The following is a 24,218-nucleotide window of genomic DNA, read 5'->3' as shown; positions in this document are numbered from 1 at the left end:
ATTATAATGTGCGGTTTCCGGCAGAAATTTTATTTCAAAAAGCGCATACTAATTCTAGATGTAAGCAAACTCATGGAAATGTTTGCGTTAAGCGTATCCATCCATCAATACAATCACCACTTTGCTTCTGCGACCCACACGATGTCATTTTATAACCACCCACGCGGTGTCATGGTGTCATAAAATATATTTGTGCTCATAATAGTTTAATTTATTAAGTTCTCGACCAACAATATTATTGCGTCAATTCAATGTCAAATATTGCTTAATTGGCTTTTGTTGTTTTGGTTGGAGTAATCATACGAATAAGGAACAATAACGACCAATCACAAAAATGAAGTCAACTAATTCATTAAGATCAATATAACTTAATTTTTTATATAATACAAGTTGTTATCATTTTATATATTATGTAATGAACCCTACTTTATAACCTACAGTTCTGACTTTTATAATAACTATCAAGAACACGTTTGGGTAAATCGACTTTTATAAATTCGATTCATTTATCAGAGTGACCTTAAAAAATGAAGCCGTTAACTAAGCCCGAACCTCTTCAACACATTTCGTTCCAATTTAAAACTCTACAGTTACTTGGATTATGGTTTTATATACCACATGATTTTAATTGTTTAAAATTTTGGTTACACATAATGTGTAGAGTTATCACGGGTATTTTTGTTTTTATTATACCACCTCTCGGACAAAGTATATGTGTAATAAAATTGATCTTGTCTCGAGATGCTGAAATACAAGAAATTGCTGGGATGTAAGTTTTTATATTAATAGTTTTGTTTATGATTTTAGTTCGACATGATCGTTACTGAATATTTGTAATTGTGTAACTTCTAGAGTAATAATTTGGTTCATAAAATATTTCTAAAAGAAATATTAACCATTCCTTACATCGCCAATGCGCCATGAACCTTAGCTACCCATCAAACCGGAACACAACAATATTGAGTCCTGTTGTTTGGCGATAAAATATCTGATGAGTGGGTGGTACCTACCCAGACGGGCTTGCACAAAGCCCTACCACCAAGTATTTTTTTTTATAATGTGACATCCGGGATATAAACGTAGAATCACTTGCAATGCGCAGTATTAAAATCTTTGATTCTATCACGTTGCAAATTGATAGCTTTTAATTTTGTAACGTAACATAGCTTAGGTGGGTTTAAATTTCTAAGGAGAGCTATTATAGAGACGGCGACTATCAAAATAGTCTTATGAGCTGGCAGTCCAGGAGAGCTCAAGTATTCCAAAAACTCAAAAAAATTCAGATACCCAAATGATATGAGGTCCTGTATATATGGAACTTTTGAAGTAGGATAACATTTCCTCGCTCCTGTGGATATGTATCGTTGCCATTATCAAGTAACAAATGCGAAAACTCTCAGTTTATTTGTAGTTAAATGCAGAGGGATGATGATACACCACTGGAACTCTTTAAAAAGGTTTAATTTCATCTGCCCTGGTTACACGTGTTATAAGCTGAGTGACGAAAATCACAACAAAAAGTATTGTAACATCCATTGGGTCGATCGTTTTCTTTTGGTTCTATCTAGTGCTTTCACCGCTTTACGGTTTTCCATAATGCATTCATCCCATAATAAAGTCGCTTTTCTTGAAATATATCTCTGTGGTCTAATACGACCCGAATCTTAAACAGATACAAAAAGTTTCATATCTCCTTGATTGCCCATATACGATATACCTAATAATCTTCTATTTAGAGTATGTTGAAGTCGATTGGTATTTCATTGAAATTAACATTGGTCTGTAGTTTCTTGATATCGTATTTCACTTACTCTTTCTCTGTCACCTTATTAATATTTTTTCTCACTTGGACGGGTTTTTTCATAGTTATCTCTAGCTGTTTGCAATAATTACCGAAGTTTTTTCTTGAGAGTTCTAACGTTATTGTGTCGTTCACGGACTAAACTAATTTAAGCTATTGCGTTGTCCAAACTCGAGAGTCTTTGTCAATAGGAGTTTCAGACTCACGTGATAAAATATGAGCTTCGCTAATCAGATACTCTCTACGTTCTTCAGACGTCTCCTGAGACCAAGCGTTCGCCGTCTGAAATCACTGAGAGCTTAATCAAGTCTTTGTTGATGAAGGTTTCGCATTCACGTGATAACATGTAACCTTCGTAATAGACGGTTAGATGCATATCGCATTCTTCGGGAATCTCCTGAGACCGACCTCGCTAAGATTTTTTTTATTATTTTAATTAAAATGTATTTTTATCGTTTTTCACACATCTTAAATAATTTAGTTGATAAGAATATACATAATTTCATTTAATAATTAAATTTAAAGATATAAATAAATGTTTAGATATCCGTTGGCGGTGTTTGGTAAAAATATTCGCTTTTGTCAAAAATCACGTTATCATACAATGAAAAAAAAATCTTATCTAAAATGAATATTCATTTGAAGAAGAATATTGTCGAATGAATAAATTGCGTCTTATATTTTTTTCTCATAAGACTGTATTGAGATACAACAAACAGACAACTTTATTTTGTTATTACGTTACAAAATATGACGGTACTCTTATTCTAAATACATAATTTTCACGCCTTCTTTCCTTCATCAAGACTATTGAAGCGAAAAAAACGTCTTATATTTTTTTCGCAGAATAAATTTGGTTTTGACAGAAATGTTGACTTCTTTAAAATTACTGGATTTACGTTGCCGGCGCTCTTTGCTGACTGAGTTAAAGGAACAAATGGAAGGAAGCGAATTCTTGCATTTTCACCGACCACAAATAGATTTTATAGAAAAAAGTGTTAAGGTTTCTGAGCAGCTATTTGTTTGGCTCACTATTGGTGTAGTTATCGATATTACAGGTAAAAATTAAAAATATATAAATTTAAGGTCTTTAATTGAGCATTTTATTGTTTTATGTCGCCTTGCTGGCCTATTGGCTGACGCAAGGTCATGCCTGATCAATAGTTGTATCGGATCACCGATTATTTAAATATGTGGTACAGACTACACCTAAGTTTGTGAACTCACTTTTGTTCTAGATAATTATCTGTAATTGGCCGCTTTTTTTTACAAACAATACTAACAATAAATGAAATGCAGCTTGCAATATTAATATTATTATTTTTATGTAAAATATAATACTGATGTATATATTATTCTTTTGCAGTTCATATAATCATTGTTCCAGCGGTACATAGGTTTCAATTTTTACCCGTTAAAATGGATTTTATATTTTTTGATGTATACAAATATCCATACTTCGACATCATTTTTATATACCAGGTAATATAATCACATATCAAAATATCGAGGGTATTCTGGGAGAAACAGATTAGTAGCGAAGCATAATTAAAGACGAATACATTATCTAAGATTATTTTTATAAATTAATTTATGCAATAATTGTCATAAAAAGTTTAAAAAAGGGTCAAGTTGGCGTGAAGGTCTTGCAGTTATCTTGTATTACCGGATGCGTAAAAAAACTGTAAATCTCTTACAATACACATTAATCTTTAACTAATATTAAAAATAGTTCTCTGCCCCGTATCATATAAGTTAATGTTATGATATTTTGTTTTGCCTGTTCATATAAAAAACGATTTCCTTTAAGTGTTTTGTGGGTAAAGAAAGTAAATTGTTTTATTCCGTTATCACTGTATTGTTTTTTAAGAGTCACTTTTTGCTTTTAAATATATTGAAAAAAATGCTAGATATTTTCTTTACCCAGAAGAAAGAAATTTATAACCACTTTTTTTTTAATTTTGCACTTATTCGATTCTGCCAGAATACTCTCGATATGTATCTTAGTAATAAGAATTGACATTCGAAATTAATAAAGTAAAAAAAAAAAAAATAAGCACCGATAAAAAGTTATTAGGTTTTTCTATAGAATTCGGCTAATTAAATCTCAGTGGGCAATAATAGGCACGGAACCATGGTCTTGCGCCTGAACTCTTACCATTCGTGTTGGATTTGCCGTCCCATCAGATCACGAGAGTGAGGGAGAGAGTTCACCTATGTTTACGCATACTCTTCTCGTCTATAATATATTCTGCATAGTTCGCTGTTTTCGGTCAGGATAACACCATCATAATCATATTCCCAAAAAAACTTCAAGTTAATTAACTTAATAACTGCGGTTTTGCGCCCATTTGTCCGTAGCGAGAATTCACAAAGCAGTATAGTGTGGTTGGTTAGTAGGGGTATAATCTGTCAGCTTAACCTAGAGACTTAATCTTTTAATAATCATATCGATGAATACGTTTTTTTTAATATTCCCATGTTTTGAATACACACTTCAAAAGTAGATTTATATTCGCTGTACTAATGTGTGCCAGTTTAAATATTGTCAGTATAAGAACTAAAAAGTGCCTTAGACTTCTTGAAGTAACAGTGCGAATAGATACTTACTTAAAAGGAGTAATTTATCATCAAGTGATCCGATTGGTCACCCACCTTCCTAAAATAAATATAATAGATTCAGTTGAGTTGATCAGAAATTTTATCTGACGTTACTTATTTCAGATCTTATATAAACCGACTCTGCTTTTGACTTTTGTGGCTATTCAGACATTACGTTGGGGATTCCTGTTATGTACAAGTAAGTTAATTTTAGTTATTTATTTTAATCAAACATTAAAAATGTTTTAAATTACTTTTCATCTGGTGAATATAAAGTAAAGGATTATTCTAATCTAAAGTATGTTTTTATTCTCAAATCCATATTATTATTTATATTATTTTATTTAATTTAATTATTTTATTTTATATTTAATATAATATTATAAATGCGAAAGTAACTCTGTCTGTCTGTCTCGCTTTCACGCCAAAACCACTGGACCGATTTAAATGAAATTTGGTACACAAATAATCTAGAGCCTGAGAAAGGACATAGGCTACTTTTTATTTGGAAAAAAGTGATGTAAAGGGTTGAAAAGGGGTTTGAAAGGTTGTAAGATATTTTACGCCTAAGGAGAGAAATTGGGTTGACATTTCGTATTCAGGTTAGCCTGCAGGTTTGTAATTTTAGAAGTTTGAAGCTCGAATTTTAATTCTTGGGCTACCTATTAAAAATGTGTTGATTCGCATTTAAGCGTTTCTGGATATTCTACCCTAAGAACTGAAATACTCACCAATGTATACAAAGAGGTCTTATATTAACGTAATATTTTAAGTTAATCTGTAAATATATTCATATTCTACGCGGGAAAAGCCGCGGGTAACAGCTAGTTCTATACATAATTTTGACATTGACATATAAGTATGTACACTAAGCAACATTCATAGGCATAAATATCCGGACCAGCTCGTCTTTTTTTTTCTATTGCAGAACATCTAGTTCTGAGAAGTTGTTGTCTTTAATTACATTAAAGGCAAACAACTTTAATCCCGTGGCTGGAGATGCATGACTGTGTAAGGAATGATGGGGATAATTTGTATGCTAAGTTAGGTCTAAGAATTTCTCTAAATACTTCAATATACTTGCCATCTTATACTTTAGACTACGCTCACATGAAATCATTTTATTCGTTCGACTACTGAATCGGCTTGAATCGTCACCTTTTAATGAAATTTGATGAAACCAAAAAATATTTAACGAGTTTGCTCTTTTTAATTGTTTCAATTTCTCATTACAGCTATAAATGTATTACTAAATTCATATTAACCTACAATTACCATAAACAAGTTTCAGTTTAATTTCAACATATCTCGGCTTTGAAACGAACGCGGGGACTTGAGACCTGTTTTGTTATTCAGCAGCTATTGTCAACTTTTTAACTTTAGTTGGATTTGTAACAGAATTTTGCCAAGAATTGCATCGGTATTCATTCTTCAGTACACTTTCAACATCATTTTGAACTCTAACGGCATAGTTAGTTATTGGCTATACCGTTAGCAAAATAATGATAATATTTACCTTTTTTTATTTTCAGTCAGCCAGTTAGATGTTTTAATTTACAATTTAAAAGGTATGAAAAAACTTGATGAAGGAGAAAATTTTCTGGACCATGAATCGTTTGATGGGGTTTTTAAAAGAAACGTTATTCATCATTGTGCTATAATAAAGTAAGTGTATTCTTACGTTATTTTTAATATTATTCCTTCAACACAACAACATACAAAGTAGCAACAATATATACATATATTTATTAACTATGTGTTGTAGCTTTTTAATTATTTTTATGTTTTATTTTATTTACTGTATTTCTATTTTACTAAATGTAAGTATATATACATGTTCGTGTATATATTGGCATTACTAGTAATTATTAATTTTATTTTGTCTGCATATTAACAACCTGTCTTATACGTTTTGAGGTTGACAGCTAGATTATGCAATAGTGTTAAGCCCACTTTTGGTACGATACAATTTTCTTGTGCAATAAAGTATAAATAAAAAAGAAAAAAATCCCAATATTATAAACTTAATCGAATGATAAACAATAGTTATTTCAACTAGATATATTTTAAAATCTCATCTTCCTCGTCGCTAGAAAACGCCTCATTACTGAAAACTTTGTGTCGTTTCGTCGAACAACCCACTTTCATACTTAATTTAACCAAAAACTTTACCTGCATTGTCCGCAGTCTGAAATTTCCATAAACACTCGCCCAAAACCGCGTTAATTGTTTGAAATACAACGAGTATCAATCCGTTTAAAATTCGCATCATAACAACGACAAACTTGGCTCGTTTAACAGTTCAACACTTGTATATTTAAATTATTCAATATTTTCATTGTTACTTGTTAATCTTTAAGCAGATTAAAGCAAGCAATCATATATTTATATATATATGAGAATGTTCGTGTATGTTTCACAACTATCATTACACTTACAATAAAATGGTCAAATTTGAATTCATCATATTAAGAAATTTGAAGAAAATTTTCGTACTAACGACTTAAATTTCGGCTCGTGGTTTTGTCTGCGTTTTGGAAGTCTTTGTCATTGTTTGAGCTTCAAGATTACTTCATACCGAATTTCATCAAATTCAATTCACTGGTATAGAAGTGGCCGTGAAAGAGGCACAGGCAGACATACAAAAAATAGTTATTTATATATTAGTATAGATAAATAAACTTTTATTTTTCTAAATGTTCAAGATGTTAAATAGTGATGCTAAATATACATTTCTCAGAAGAATTAATTATAAAATGTGTTTGAGAAATTACACAGAACGGAATTTGAAAAATTTCACTTCGTATTCTATGAAGATCCAATACAGATGGCGTCACGGTCGCTACGAACTGTATAGATGTATTGTATAAAGAATTTCGAACCTGCATTTATTTGGACGGACAGCTTAATTGGCAATTTAGCTTGCGTTAAATATTTAAGAGATGCAAGTCTCGCTATGAAAATTCAATGTAAAGTAGTTAATGAACGAATATTTTGATGGTCATATATATAGAAGTGATATATATAGTCTTCATAGTCTTCATAAGGGATGGTGTGCAAGAAAGGGTTAGGTTAGGTTAGATATTTTTCTAGTCCGCTGGGTAGATACCACCCATTCATCAGATATTCCACTACATATTACTGTTTGTCAGCCCCGTCGCAAGCGCAACAAGCACTCGATTGCAAGCAATGTTTGGGTTATTTCGTCCCTCCCTGAAAATATATTTAAAAAACCTTCTGGGACGCCTCACTGACGTTGTAGGACTTCAGTCTTTTTTGTATCCCCTGCACCCCGGATTAATATGGGCTTGCTGTTTGTTGTGTTCCGATTTAAAGGATTAATGAGCCTGTGTAACTAACTGTGGGATAACATCATAGCTTCCATTAGGAGTGCATTATGAATACTCTAAAAGGATTGAACGATAGACGATTTCATGATTTATACTATTTATATATTTATTTATACAACAAAGCATACGTAATTGGATATAAGTTTTTCTTTTTGGCATGACTATGCTTTCAATACCGAAATACTTCATATGTAACCTATTTTGTATTTTCTTTCTGACTTCTAACGTACTTAACAAAACCATTTTCTACAGAAGATTATATACTTTTTTTGTTTTAAGATTTATAAAAACATTCGAAGCTGCTTTTGGAGGACAATTTCTTTTATTTTTCATATTCAATTCATTCATAATAGGAACGACAGCTATAGAGTTTTTTTCGGTAAGTTTTCAATAATAGATGTTATTGGTAGGTAAATAAAGTTAAGTGTAAATAACTTATTTACACTAAAAATTACTAGTTCTCTGCGCTATGCTTTGCCAGATGCAATCAACATTATTTTCTATTCATAAAAGTATTTTAGCAGATTCTCTGTACATAGTATATCTTTTTTTACAGATACAAAATCCGCTAAACCATGTCGTTGATATTTTTTGGATATTTGGATTTCTTTTCATGATGATCATTATCCTTTTTATTGACTGCTATTTCGGAAGTATTATAACAGAGAAGGTAACTGGCAATTGAATTTATTACAATTAAGTTTTGGTATTATTTCATTATATACATAATGTTTACTTATAAGGTACCCTCTATTTAAAAATATATGGAACGAGATATCATTTGAGTAGCTTTTTTTAAAAAACGATGATTTATTTAATCGAAGAAGACATTATATACAGCCTAGCATAGAAATGTCAGCGTTTTACCGTTATCCTAACGTCCATTGATGTCAGGATAAGTTATCTATGTATGTTATTATCAGTCCTATTGCTATACAGCAATTATTACACAGTGTAAGCAATGGCTGCTGAGCAGTACAAGGATTAAGCCCTGAATTACATCTATCAGCATTGAATCTAACAGCATTTAGTTGGATGGCTTTGGTCAGACCTATAAGTATCGTAAGTAAAAGGCTGAGATTGGTAGCTATCATTTGCTTTCAGTTGCTGAAGAATGGTATAATTTTTGTGGTTCAATCTACACTCAAAGCTGATCAGTTGAAATTTATTGCATTAAAATGTTTTTTATAAATTAAGCATTTATTTTAATGCGTTAGTTTAAATATCCAAAAGTATCCGCTGATGGGCGTAAACATCCTTTAATAAAATGCAATATCGAGTAGAAAACTTCGCCAAAGACTTTGATGCAAATTGGGAATCTTTTAACAAAAATACCGCTAATTTCGTAAACACCGACCACCTGCATGTCTTCTGGTATTGCAAATATAGATGAGTGGTGGTATTCACTTTCCATCTGCTGAGCCTACTGCCCGTTTGCACCCAAAGACAAAAAAAAAACGCGCATTTGAAATACAAAAATACGGCAGCTGAATCCATGCCGAAATGAGAACTGATACGTAAGCGTCTTCATGAAAGAGATTTTTAACGGATAAAATACGCATCAATGCTGATTGATGTAATTCGGGCTTAATGCCGATTAAACAGATGATGATTAGGTACATTGTTGCTCAAAATATATTCACACTCTATGGAAGATACTTTAAAATATGCTGATATGATATGATCTCTAACAACATTACCTTGTGTATATTTCCACCGTTATCTTGAAAATATATTAAAGTTTGTTCACAGAACTCGTATATATCAATGGTTGTGTATTGTCACCCGTGGATCAATTTACCAAAGAACACAAAGAAGAATCTTATCATTTTTATTAGTCGAAACCAACGAACCTTAACAATAAATGCCGCAAAACTCGTACCTGTTTCCTTGACAACGTTCACCAAGGTAACTCACTTTTATAGTATTTTGATTCAAAATTTTTTTTGTTTAACACAATTTGACCAAAAATACTGAGTATAAACATATTTTTTCATGAAATATTTATATTGTACGTTTGTCATTAGTCGTATGACAAAATGACACTTAAGTTAATTAATTTTGGTTGCTGTCTATCAGAGATTACATTAAGGAGATGGCAATATATATTTTATGAGAGTAACTTATACCTTGAGACACATCTGAAACTTCTCGTGCACGATTTTGGTAACGAAGTTACAGTTTTGTCAACGTTAGTCGAAAACTCGAACTGACTGAATTTTTCTTTACTTCCAAATAGAAACCTTTATTCTATTACTGGATTTATGCTCGATTGGATAAGTACTGCTCACTCAGACCTAGACTAGTGACCTAGTGTAATGAATACAGACTAACATCTAGTTCCCGTGGTTGTCGACGAATTTAACGTGCAAGAGATGCTTGGTATTTCTAACACTGCCAATGTCAATACATTTTAGTAATCATTCCGCAAAAGTTAGCACAACAATTGTTCCTCTTGCTTCTTCTATTCTTGTTTCTTCTTACTAAGTACGTGTACCCATATGATGACAAAAATAATTCATTTGTTTTTAATTTACTAATGTAAGGAAAGCATTTTTAATATAACTACTTATGGGACATTCTTTGTCAGGGCATCGAGTATATACATTGTGGTTAGATAAAATTACAGTGCAATTAAGCTTAATTAATAGAGAACGAAAATTCCTAGCAATAGAAGATTGTAAACATATGTAATTTTATATAGCACCATATTTTTTGTAACAAGTATCGCTTGTAGTAATTCGATCATTTTTTTCAGTCATGTTCATAAAAATGTGAAACATTTAAGTTTCAAACTATTCAATAGTATTTTTTGAATGATATAAGGATTGTAAGTGAACAGGGCCCACCCTCTTATAAAAAGATGTGACAATTTTCTATTGAATAATGAATGGTCGTGTCGGCCCTAAAAGGCTCTTTCTGTTAGTCTACTGCACTAATGGGCACTATCTGGGTATTATGACGGGTACTCGAGTAGAGGGAATTTTAAATGTATTTATAGCTAGTAGTAGAAGTTTAAAAAAAACCGCTAGTGATAATACGTAATTCGTTGGTGAGCGTTCAACTATATTATACGAATTAGACTAGCTTTTACCTTGATAGCTTAACCTACCCTTGCTATTATGATTACCGACGATCGTGTTCAAGCGCTGACCATTATCGTGACGTCAAGCATTTCAAATGGCTGGCAAACAGTCTGAAAAGTGCCTACTGACCATATAAAGTACACGAAATTACTGATCTGCATCCCGATAAAACTACCATACTTACCTTATTTAAGTCTTTATTGAAAATAGTCGTTATTGAAAATCAATTTCACCGCGATAGAGTTTTGACTAGCCGGAATGACCCAATGGTTAGAACGCATGCATCTTACCCAGTCCAGAAGTGGTAAATTTACAGGCTGTTAATGTTGTAATGTTGAAAGAGTTTTGATTGTAATAATAAATAATATTTTTTGTAATTACATTAAGAACTGTTGAGTCGTACGTCAGCAAAATAAATAATGTGAGCATTCAATAACGATAAAGTGGTTGTAAGATTATACTTGAATTAAGTATGTTTTAATTTGATTTAATACGAATTGCGTTTTAATAAAATTGACGCTTCATGTGAAAAACCAACAGTGTGTATGAAATAATTAATTTTTTTTTTTATTACCAATTGAACGTCAAATATTGCGAAGATATTTTGATTATCCATTGAAAAGTAACTTTACGATATAATGTCGCGACAAAGGTTACTTTTCTTACTTTTACAAATATTTCCTTTTGTTGTCTATTATTTAGGCGTACTATAGAGTGAACTGGCAGATATAAGGTCACGTAAGGAAAAGGGTTAGGGACCCCCCAGGCGACCTTCCCGTCTCTATTTCTCTCTATCCATTTCTGTGATATACAATTTTATATAACAATATTTAAAAAAAATTACATCAACAAAATTCAAAAATCAAAATATACTTTATTCAAGTAGGCTTTTACAAGCATCATTTAACAAAATATATTAAGTGAAGCACCGGTTTAGAAATGTAGATTCTACCGATAAGAACCGGCAAGAGTTTCTAACAGTAGTAACTCTTTTTCAACATTTAAAAATACAGTCATGTTAGTTAAATAAAATTATATATGTATGTAACATATCCTGCCTGGAAGTCAACAAGTATTAACTCCAAGCTTTTTTATCATCTGTATAATCTTGTACTGAATAATATGTCTGCTTTACCAATGTATTTTTTACAAATTATTTGAATTTATGAAACTGCAAAATAAAAAATATCAAAACATGGAATTATTAATAACGATTTTATTTCTTGTTATTGAATTATTGAGTTAATTTATTTGAATGTGTCAGTCATTTAATACATAATTATTAATAGTAAAAGTATCAATACGATACGCTCAATGCATGGCACGCGACAGTATTAGTCAATGTCGGAACGGCTCAGCATACTCTAATACTTGTCTACACAAAGAATATTTTTTTACAACTAGAGAATGGTTCAGAACGAATATGATACGCGGATGCTACGGTCACCAAAACCGTTACTGTTTATATGTTGTAGTGGGCATAGTAGGGCTTTTTCCGAATCTGAGACGTTCATAGCACATAAAATGAAACGATGCAGTATGCAGACTCTCAATACATGTCTGTTAGATAAATTATCTCCAAACTATAAATTCAAAAGTATAAAAAGTATTAATACCGTATTAATGCAGCCTTCATCCACCCTGAAACTTTAATCATATTCACATTCAAGCTGATCATTAAACAGTCACGCTCGATTTAAAATATTCTGTCTGGATCAGGATGAAATAAATAAAACGTTTCTTTTCGCTTCAAATTATAAAATAAAATCTTCCCCGTGTACGGATTTTGTATACAATTTCCACTAATGAACGGAGCGATTCATGAGGAAGGCTTAGGCTTTGGTACATGATGGTGATGGTTGAAGTTGTCAGAATAAATTATGCCGGCCAATAGGGATGTATGATATAAACTTTTTATGTATAGTCTTATTCTACTCATGTGGATCTGGATCAGGTAACCAGCCATTTTATAATACCTACTTATCTTGGGTCGGCCCAAAGTTACGTATGACAAAAGTAATTGTAGATTCAAAATTCGAATTTCGAATTTTCGGCCCTTTATAATATAAAATTATTTATACCTGCCATTTAATGCCTTAGTCATGGATTTTCTTATTTGCAGTATTCAGTCTATCGAGTCTTTCAAATCAGCAGCAAGTTCTTAATTATATGCAAATATAAATAAACGAATTAGTCAGCGAGTAATAAGACATGTATTCCCTCCAAGCTCTCTGTTTCTCCCGTCTCTGCAGTTTAATTCATCCAATTAACTCAAGTTTGTCAGTTAGTAAACGGCTTCCGAAATGAACTTGGATATCAAATTATAGCCGATATCATGCAAATTTATTGATAGTAAATTACAAGGATATAAATCAACGGTTTAATTGAATTATGTTAATATCGTCTAATGGCGTCTAAATTCAGAGGAACTCAATATACCTAATTAAAAACAAATAAATCTTCAACATATTTTTTTTTCTTATTTCAGGTTATGAACTGGACATACAAATGTTTCGCTTTATTGAATCAAATGAAGGATTAAGAAACAAAGGAGTTCTACAATTATATTTATTTATTAACCTTAAATTATAAATAATAAATGTATCATTTTTACTTACTTTATTTATCGACAATTTTCGAGAAGTTAAGGTTAATTAGTCAGAAGCGTTACAGCATTGCGGAATTAATATATCCGGTTGTTATATTAAAAAAAATAACCAAGAATAGGAGTATAAGATGTGTTATTCAAAATCATCCCAATAAAAAACATTTTGTGAATTTCGTAATCGCATCTGTGTGGCCTAAAACTTATGGAAACAACTTTATTGCGTTACTTGTAACACAAACACGTTCTTTAACTCGATACGTACAAAACACTTCGTTATTATATGGCATATCACAACCACAACTGTATTGGTAATTGTAAATTTTAAGAGAAATACTAAGTTAAAGGCATATGGAAAGATGACAAATTAAGATCAATTATAAATTATTACGTATTAGTTGAAATTAGTACGTATGTACATTTTGCCTCTATATTATCAGTAATAATCAATTCATCAATTTGTGACAAATGTTTGTTCCAATCAGTTGCGACGTTTGCTATAAATCAACCAATATGATACATGCAAGTAAATTATACACTGCAATTGATTCGTGATTTGATCAATTATTATCGAGAGCATTTGACATTTTTCGAATTTCATGTAACATTCATACTAATATCATTTAATTGAAGTAAGCGATACTGACTTTTAATTTACATTTATATTAATATTTTTTTGTTTTTATGAAGTGTAAACTTCTTTAGTCGCGGTAGGCACTTTTTGATAGAGGAAAATCTTATAGGTTCGCGTCACCGAGATGCTTAATAACAGTACTTCTGTAGATATACCTCTGACGTATTGTGCAACATTAGTGTAACATTAGGCAGTCCATATAACTGCCAATATATGTATATATATTTTTTAACAGATAGGCAGATAAACCTGCCCTAGATACTTGATGTTTCATTAATATGGAATATTTTATTTCTTTAATTAACTTTATATTTTTCTTCTAATACTAAAACCAAGATAAATAAGTAATAAAGAACAAGAACAAAGGTAACTATGACGATGTAAATTAATTAATTTAGTGTTAAATGCCAAAAGCGAACAGCGTCTACATTATTTTTCACCTTATGATATAGAATTAGAATTAGTTTGATTTTAATCATAGCACAAATATTCACAGAAGAGAAAAATCATGAATTTTCATATAGTTGACATATATTTAATGATCTGTCAGTACCCGATTTGAAACTGAATAATTCTGTAATATGATTATGTTAAATAATATTTAATATATTTCAATATTGTTCTCCTAAAGAGAAAAACGTCATAAAACGTCATATTTTAAAATGCATGTAATAAATACTTTTCATCGTGGAGCGAGTTTAATTTTAAAATAGTAAACTTTATTGCGAAAGCAATGTTTCAGTCTACTAGGAAATTGAATGTTCGATGCATCGAGAAAACGCAAAATTTATATGAAAAACCTAAATATTTAATAATCGATCATTTTTGCGTTAAATTAAAATAAAAAACAATGTTCTGTCAAAAAACTTTGACTGAATGATATCTAATACAAAAATGTATCGTAAATGTATTATATATATATATGTATATTAACTTTAAACTAAACTGTTTTTGCAAGATTGAGTCAACTACACTAAATATTTAACATAAAACATTTAAAATGTTATCTATTAGTGTTTTATTGTTTAACTTTAAATCAATGTATTGCATTAGGGCACAATAATTTGAATATTGACTTTTTCTATAGTAGATAAAGGTTAAAATGTTATTGTCATATTATAAGATCTTTGTGTCGTCTCATGATTGGGATTATGAATACGTATTATATTTAATATGATACTAGAAAATTTAAAAAATCTTAATAAAAACTCAAAAATTATATATGCAATTTATGTACGTAATTAAATAATGTGTCTTATCAGTTAAAAGCAAAAAGTAAAGTAACATGTCCCACATATCCCACAGCTGAGCTATCTTCTCTCTTTAAGGGAAATGTTTGAAAAATATCCCACCACGCTCCTATATGGGTTGGTGGTTACTTTTAACTTTTAGTCTAGAAGAATTAAGGTTTTTTCACGATGTTGTCCTTCAATTCCGTGCGTGAGATAATTTAAACATTAATTAAGCATATGAAAATTAAATGCTAGCCTGCTTTCTTGCTTTGAACCTGCAGTCGTCGTTTAAGATTTATAAAAATAAATATTCTCTGTACGCGTTGAAAACCACGGTTTCATCATAACGTGGTATTTCATACTCAATGTAAATATAAATTACATTTGCTAACACAGATATGCATATGACATACCAATGATTGCGCTCCACTGATTTTTTTTTTCAGCTGCGAAGTAACACGAAGAGTTATGTATGTTTAATTAAGATACTCTATGATTATACAAATAACTAATCCATTTAAGAACTGACACTACATGCCGGTGGTATATGCGGTCAATGGCCTTTAGCCAGCAGACCAATGATATTTGACCAATGTCACGTAGCATAGAAAAGACACGAAGGAGATTGATCGAGTTACGTTCGAGGGTACATAATTAATTGAATTTTAAAGACAAACTCAAAGTAAAACAGCGAAACATAATTAATTTAGTGGAAAAATAAGGAATTTTTAATATCAAAATCAAATAGTATGGAATAATTACAAAACACTACTGTTAGTATAAAAATTATTATACTTTAGCAAGGAGAACGTCGGAGATGGGATGGAGGAGTTAGTTTGTGTAACTTGAACAAAATATGAGATACGGAAAGGTCATAGATGAAGGTTCCGTTCCTCCTATTTCGCAATGATTGCTCTCTTATCCTAATATTAGATCAATGAATATGATGAATTCATGAATTCATGAATGATCAAAGCAGGAATCATTGAGGCTAACTTGGGATAACTTGTCTACTTGTTCAATTACGTTATTCTAATTATGCACGTTGTGGGTTGCTAGAAACAACGACAAAAAGTAGAACATATATTTAAAAAAAAAATCTTCATGCACAAAACATTCTATATTTAAAGTAATAACGGTTTGTAAGGAATTCTTCGTATTATAAAGAAAAATAATGTTATTTAGCGGCCATCTTGACTTTATGACGTCATAAAAACTCAATTATACAATTTGAAGGTTATTCGGTATAGATCTATTCACTCACGAAGGCGCGCCCTTCCATCCTAAACTACTCAATTAATTAGTATTGTGGGTGAGATGACTAAAGTAAGAAAAAAAAATACAAATTAGATTATATTTTCTTAATGAAAACGTTAAGTCACGCGCCTCGGTAACTATCAGATCTATACTATACTATAACGAAGTTCACAAATAAATTACTGCACACTATAACTGTACACTATAAAGTAGTACACAACAGCCACCGATAATAAAATCATGTGAGTGCAATGTGCTCCTCTACAAACAATTAAAAATGCAAATAAAATATCAAATAAATACATTAATATTGATTACGGAATTTTAAACTCGGTTGTCCAGTTTGAATTTTCTACATAAAATAAAAAATACGGCTATCAAACAATATTCAAGATTGAACATTTAATAATATCATATCATGTCACACTGTTAACATTTTACTGCAATTTTATGCATTCACCGTGCAAAGTTCAATATCATTTTCAATATGCAGTAAAGTAACGAATAAGTGTCTGATTTCTGATATCAGCAAATTACTTTTGCATGTAGAAAATATTTTTCCTAATTATAAAAAAAAAAATTACATCACATCGCAGATTCGATGTTCCATTATTTGACGAAGAATTAACTATATTTTTTAACGATATTTATTTATGACATATGTGGCAAACTGGTAGGCTCATCTGAAGGAAAGTGACCACCGCCCATAGACGTCTGCAACACCGGTGGTCTTGCAGGTGCGTTTCGTTATTGGCGCCTCGTTATTTCAGGATATTTGTGTTTACCTTAAGGAGCATTTCCAAATGGCAATTGGCAACTGTCACTACGTATTGAAAAATTATTACAAGATGGATATTATAATAGAAAAAATTGTTAAATATAAAATTAACCAAACGCAATCATCTCTATAATAATTAATAGTATATTCGGTGTGTATTAGTATATCAGACTCTTAAAATAGATAGATATATTTATTCTGCAAACATATAATTATATATTATATATAATATAATAATAGTATGAAATAAAGTCACTTACCGCTGTCTGTCCCTATGTATGCTTAGATCTTTAAAATTACATAATGGATTTTGATGCGGTTTTTTTTAATAGATAGATTACATGCACAATATAGTAGAGAAACACTGATAATTTTAGTGGTTTCTAAACCGATGACGTAAATAAACACATTTTTTGCGCTTACATTGCAAACTATGGTTAACCCTACGAGATAGATCAAAATAATGTACTACTGTATTGTACACCTTAAAATATCTATTTCTTAGGGATAGCCTACAACAACCATTTTTTATCCTGTATACTTTTTACGAGAAATAATGGCTTATTTTCGAAGCGATTTTAAGCAATACAGGATTATCATTTGCATTTAATATAGATCAATATGGCCCTTTACAGCATGTAATTTAAATGAATATTTTCGAAGATATTACAGATTTAAAATGCAGGGACAAAGCGGTTTATATCGTCTAACGACTGAAAAATTGTGACCGTTGTAAGACGTATAAGGTAAGATATAAGACGTTGTAGACGTAAGGTAGTATATTCAGTATCAGCATTGCATCCGTGCGAAGCCGGGTTGGGTCGCTAGTATATCATAAATCAACCATCACATAACCGTGTATAACTTAATTAAATGTTTATTGTATTAGAATATGTTTCCTTTGTTTTCTATTACCAGTAATGAAATAAATATTTATCCTGGACTAAAAGCAAAGTTGCCAGCACACACAACATTATGCATAAAATATCTTATTAATATAATATGTTAAGTCGTAAAATTGTAGAGCGATATGAGAGCTTAACGCATTAGTTGTTAGCCAAGTAAGTTTGAATCAGTTTCAATGCTAACGCCATAACCGCTAATGCATTTTGAGCTGCAACTCAAAAGTTAAGTCATATTTAATCATTTATGACTTTGTTTATTAAATTCACTAAAAGGAAATCTCGATAAATAATATACGAGAAAAATAAACGAAAAATTCAAATGGCAAAACCAAATTGTAAGAATATTAAAATAACTTGGTTTTTTAAATTAATGATTAATTCTTTTATAAAATTACGTTCGTTAATTCATTAAAAAACTAATTCAGTCAATTATTAACGTCTTTAAGCTTTTTTCTGTGTATTTCGCAATTCATAATAAAGTTACCAAGTCATTTATAAGATTAATGTTCGTTGCAATTTTCTCCGCTGTGCAGTTATTAAGTGAAATAATTTCACGTTAATTATATTCCACTTCAGTTCAGCGTCGTTTAACGCTTGGATTTTGAGCAAGAATAAATTGTTTTTGGTATATAATAACCAACATTTCATAACGCGACAGTTACGTAAACCAATTGACTTGTCAATGTGGTTAATCGTAAATAATCCAATGTTAAAATTAACCGTTTAATTAAATATTAAAAAACATTCTTTGTGAAATAAATATATCATATAAAAGTTCGTAGTAGCTGTTCAACGTGACTCTATTCGTTTCTGTCGCATTTATAGAATTAGTTCGATTTCTTAAATATTATCTTGTGTCATTTCGTCATTTTTATTCTTTATATAGCCGTGTAACACCAGATCCGCAGCATTGTTTCATCCCCAAGTTTACCTACTTAAAAGGATGAATGTTCAAAAACGTCTTTACTCATAAACGCATGCCTTGATTGTGATTTCCGTATTTCAACTTTATAAAAATACGAACTTCGATAGAAACTTTCATCTTAAAATTTTACTCTCTTAGGTGATTAATTTTCAAAATGCCTGTCCTTGTGAATTCCTAACATCAGAAATGACAAATCTCCATACAAACATTCATCTCCTATTTATCTGCCTATAAAATAGATTTTGAAAAACCTTTCTTAACTTTCCATAAGAAATTCCGGTACAAAATTTCATTTTGTAAGACCCAGCGGCTTATGTTGTGCGGTGTATGTCAGTCATTATTAAATTGTATTAAGTAAAGAGTAGGAAACAAATTATTCTTTGCACCAATTCGCCACTATCCTTAAGATCTCCTGTATAATGTTCATAAAAATGGTAAAAGTAACCAACAAAAACTAGTTACTCCTTTTACTCGATTGCATAGAGTAACTCTTTTGTAAGTACATGTTTACGGTTATACAACTAGATCCTGGAAAAGCGTTCAAAATCTCAAATAAAATAAAATAAATATAAGTGAACGCTTGTTTGCAAAAGTTCATAATAAAATTTTTGGCGAGTTACTGGTTGAAGGCACTCTTTGGAAATGAAACAATCACTTCCTGACTATTTACTTGTTATGTTGAATATAAGTAAACAATCACAATATGACAAAAAATACAGCTGAGTTTTTTCGTTGTTTCTTCTCAGGAAATGGTATTTTTTTCCGAAAAGGTGGTAGTTTTTAATTTGACAATCAATAAGTAAGTAGTGGTAATGCTTTTTGAGTCAAACAGCAATACGACCGATAGTATTTATGTGTTCTGGTTTGTAAAGTGAATGGGTCCATGTAGCTACAGGCATAGATGATATAACATCATAGTTCCTATGGACCCCAAATGATTAGACCACTTAAATAAGGTCCATTCGCCTAACTGTACCATAAAAAAAATTTTTGTTTGGTATATATACGATACTGGCTCACTGATCCTGTATATAGGAGCAATAGAATAATACATAGGTTATTCAATGGCCTGTACAAATCCCCATAACAGTTATATATCTTTTCAGATGCAAATAGTACGTATTTTAAGTCTCTTCCACAAAATATAAATAAACAACGTTAAATTCAAATAGCATATCGAACTTACTATTATGGCAATGATATGTGGATACTCAAAAAACAAAATAGGTTAAATAAACGAACATATAAAAAGGGTTCGGAACATGAGAGGGGCAACCTTTTATGTACCTTTTAAGAAGGGTCCACTCGATAACTCACGAGATTCCAATAGTTTATAAAAATACCATGAATGTTCTGCGATCTTATTTTAATATCATGGAAGTAAACAGTGAATATTCAATTCTAGTTAAGGATTGCAAGGCAATTTAATGTGAGTGATACCCAATTGTATGTGAATGATTAAATTAAAGAGTACAGAGTGAATTATATAGTTGTTATTCTATATACTATTTATTTATCACATTTGAATGCACTACAAAAATAAAAGGAAAGACAGACTAAGTCTCAAAGCAAGGCACAGTCACAGTGATTGAGAAAAATAAACTTATCACGTATGGTATTATTACGATTCACACAAAAAAACTACAGTAACCAACACCAAGGCCACCAGTTAAAGCACTCTTAAGACGTCACGCTGTTGACTTGCGTGTCTGCAGAATCGTTTTATTTTAATGATATTAAACTTACCGCGCCACATCAGATCGATGAAATAAGAACAAGTAAGTAAATAATTGTAAATATTTTCAATCAATAGGCAGTAAAGTTTGAACCCTATAGAATTGTTTGTTTAAAAACGGAAAACTGTAGCCAATGTAGCTCGTTTCAATATTTGCTTATGATAATTATTATACTTGTTAACCCGAAACAAAACAGATAGTAATTATGACCATTATTCAATTGTAATTTATATTAGAAAATTGAAATTGAAATTTTCATTTTGTATCAAAGACGCGCTCAAAATGAATTCAACTCTATAGTTATATAGTAAGAGAAGAATAAAATAAATACGTTAAAGTATATTATATATAATGATAAAAAACGATGCAAGGCTTGCGGAAAGATGTATTATAAATATCGTGTATTTTTCATATAATTTACTCATATTTTTGATTTATAAGTTATATCCTTATTTACGAAAAGAAGATTTGACAACACTTGAACCGCTTAAATACGTCATTATCATCATGAAAAAAATTCCAAACATAAAATTATAAAATTGAATATGCTTAAAAATATGCAGCCAGACAAGAGTGCGCTGGTTAAAACACATTATTACTTTTTGTTGCGTTCTATTCGGGTCAAGTATAACAGCTTTTGTAAAAATCTTTTTGATCTAGTATTTACTTAAACAAAGTATATTACTATTTTAAAAGAAATTCTTATATGTCATTCTTTTGCCATTGGATCTTGATATTATTTATTTGTCCTTCATAACAACATATAATCCACCCAAAATATATAAAGGCCGTTTGGTTATTGAGGAAGTAAATAAATGGATGTTTGATGAAATTTATCGTCTTCTAAGATATTTTATTTGTTCATGTCTACATCAATTCCCTATATTTGCTCATATTTTAGGTGAGTATAAAAAAATTCTCTTTGAATTTATGTTATTTCTTTTGATTAACGTATATAAAAAACTTTACATAATGAATCTTTTCAGTACGAAACCGCTTTTCTATTATTAACAAACTAACTAAATAGCTAAGTAAATTTTGTAATTTTTTTTTTGTATAAAGTAAGTATTCAATAAGTAAGTATATATTTTAAAGTGTCTGTCTTTATTGTGAATATATATAATTTACCAATGTTGTAGTTCATAACGCGACTGTTTCGTTGGTTTAGGGGCTAGCTTATAAGGTTGCAAATTCCGAGATCCCGGGTTCAATCCCTGGGTTCATCTGTTTATTCCCAGTAGAAACTAGAATTTTTCAAGTTGGCAGTCTTAACACTTTTCTGTCTCAAGAAGCACGAATTATATGAGAAAGTGAACACTTGTTCATTGCAACGTTATATTTTTTTTGTATAAGATAGTTAGGTAGACATCACCCCCAAAGGCAAGAAATATTAACCATTCCTTACATCACTAATACACCTCCAAACATGATAACTATGATATTATGTCACTTATGCCTGTACACTGGCTCATTCCTCCTTCAACCTTCAAACCGGAACACAACAATGCCTTGTACTACTATTGTATACTTTTGACTGTAAAATATGATTTGAGTGCGTGGTGGTGAGACGGGCTTGTACAAAACGGCTCTGTCTATGTCTTGTACATTTCAGGCACAGTGGCAATTCCTTGAGAAGAAAGGATAACATCATTCGGTGTATATCTGGTAGTTAATATTGGCAGCTTGCTGTCCTTATGAGAATGGTCGATGTCTTGCATCATACGTAACGTATATTACATAATCATCAAATCATACATCAAATAAATCAAAACCAGGCAGACATTTAAGTGACATTTGTAACGTTAAGGTGCTTTTGAAGTAATTAAATTGAAGAAACAAAATATACACTTCACGATAGTTAATGCGATGTACTACGAAACTAATTGAGAAGAGCCGGCCTTTGATTTATATTGTAGCCCGTGCCTTAAAGTAGGGTACTTTGTCTTTTTTATGGACACGTTTCTTAGTTTCATAGTGCCAATAAAGAAAGTATGTTTAATGTTCTTAAATACATACTTACTGCAATAAATTCGACTGAATTTTCTACTGCTACTTAAATTTGGGTAACTTTGTATTTAGGAATTAATAAAATCTTCATTTTCTTTTCAGTTTTTCTGACACGGGCGATACTTTTAAACTTATTCTTGCTTCGTCCTTGGAGGGATCCTATTGATCTGAACAATTACGACTGGCACACACTTGATAATTAAAAAAGTCGTCTTCGTAGAGTCCGATTATTATTTCGTAGAGTCATCAATAATCCGACAATTTGTGACTGTGACTTTACCGGGATAATGATGGCAATAAAATCACACATGCATATAAAAATTATGTAATTCTAAATAATAGAATAGATACACCATGACACCATCTCTATACATGAATATTAGTTCAATTTTAACGTATTTTGAGAAGGTTATTATCCTAATCATTATTGTTTTTATTTTATCGCTTTATTGAGTGATATTTTTTAACTTCAGTTTTAAACATTGATAAAATGTGAAACATTGCATCGTAAGAATTTTATAAATCATTTTTGTGTTAACTTGCTATAGTAGTTATTTTCGTAATACAAGTAATTAAAAACTATTTCTATTTTATGGCACAATTTGAATGAGTGCGTGACAAATCTGCATCCTACTAAAAGGTATTAAAAAAGATACATGTAGTTATAATACGTATCATAATTATACTACGAATAGCTCGTGATAGCCAATAAGGTCTGGAGTGTATTTTCTTTTTCAACAAACGAAGACAGAATTGTAATATTTCATAAAATATAAAAAAAGATCCAAAGAACGTGTAAGTTCCGAAACTAAAGCACGATATAGACTTCTTTGTCAATAGGATTAAATAGTTGACATAAATTATATCACGTGGAACATACAATATAACATCTTTTATAGCGAATTAAGGTTTTTGCTATATGTTATTAAGGACAAAGGTAGGACTCAAGATTTACAATACTGCCTATACAAAGCCTCTCCGCAGTATAACTTAATCTTACGACACACATTTTTTCTTTATGTGATTCTATTATATATATATATTTATATATAGCTTTAATTTACTTTTATAAGGATTAATAGTGTTGCAAAAACGAACCGAAACTACCGTCCATTTATTACTCTTAAACTTCAAAGGTCACTGTGATATATTTAGAAAGATATTTTTCTGTACAAATCAAGGTTCTCATCAACAATGGTTTAGTGGATAAAGCATTCAATTACAAACTAAGATCTCAGGTTCAAATACATACAAGAACGACTGGGTTTTCGTTAAATTTATCTTTATAGATTTAGTCGTGT

General features: G+C 30.7%; 1 protein-coding gene across 1 annotated transcript; it reads left to right on the top strand.

The window, feature by feature from the left end:
* The first annotated feature begins 527 nt into the window (after positions 1–527).
* Positions 528–13,380, top strand: LOC113398732 (uncharacterized). Its single transcript, XM_026637619.2, has 9 exons — positions 528–769; positions 2,648–2,859; positions 3,168–3,283; positions 4,526–4,601; positions 5,935–6,067; positions 8,032–8,131; positions 8,309–8,422; positions 9,505–9,660; positions 13,327–13,380. Exons 1-9 carry the CDS (start codon positions 528–530, stop codon positions 13,378–13,380), a joined length of 1,203 nt encoding a protein of 400 aa, XP_026493404.2.
* Positions 13,381–24,218: the final 10,838 nt, after the last annotated feature.

Source organism: Vanessa tameamea, chromosome 14 (assembly GCF_037043105.1).
Source record: "Vanessa tameamea isolate UH-Manoa-2023 chromosome 14, ilVanTame1 primary haplotype, whole genome shotgun sequence".
NCBI classification, from domain to species: domain Eukaryota; kingdom Metazoa; phylum Arthropoda; class Insecta; order Lepidoptera; family Nymphalidae; genus Vanessa; species Vanessa tameamea.
The sequence above is the reverse complement of the archived record's forward strand: the minus strand, read 5'-3'. Positions and strand labels throughout refer to the sequence as shown.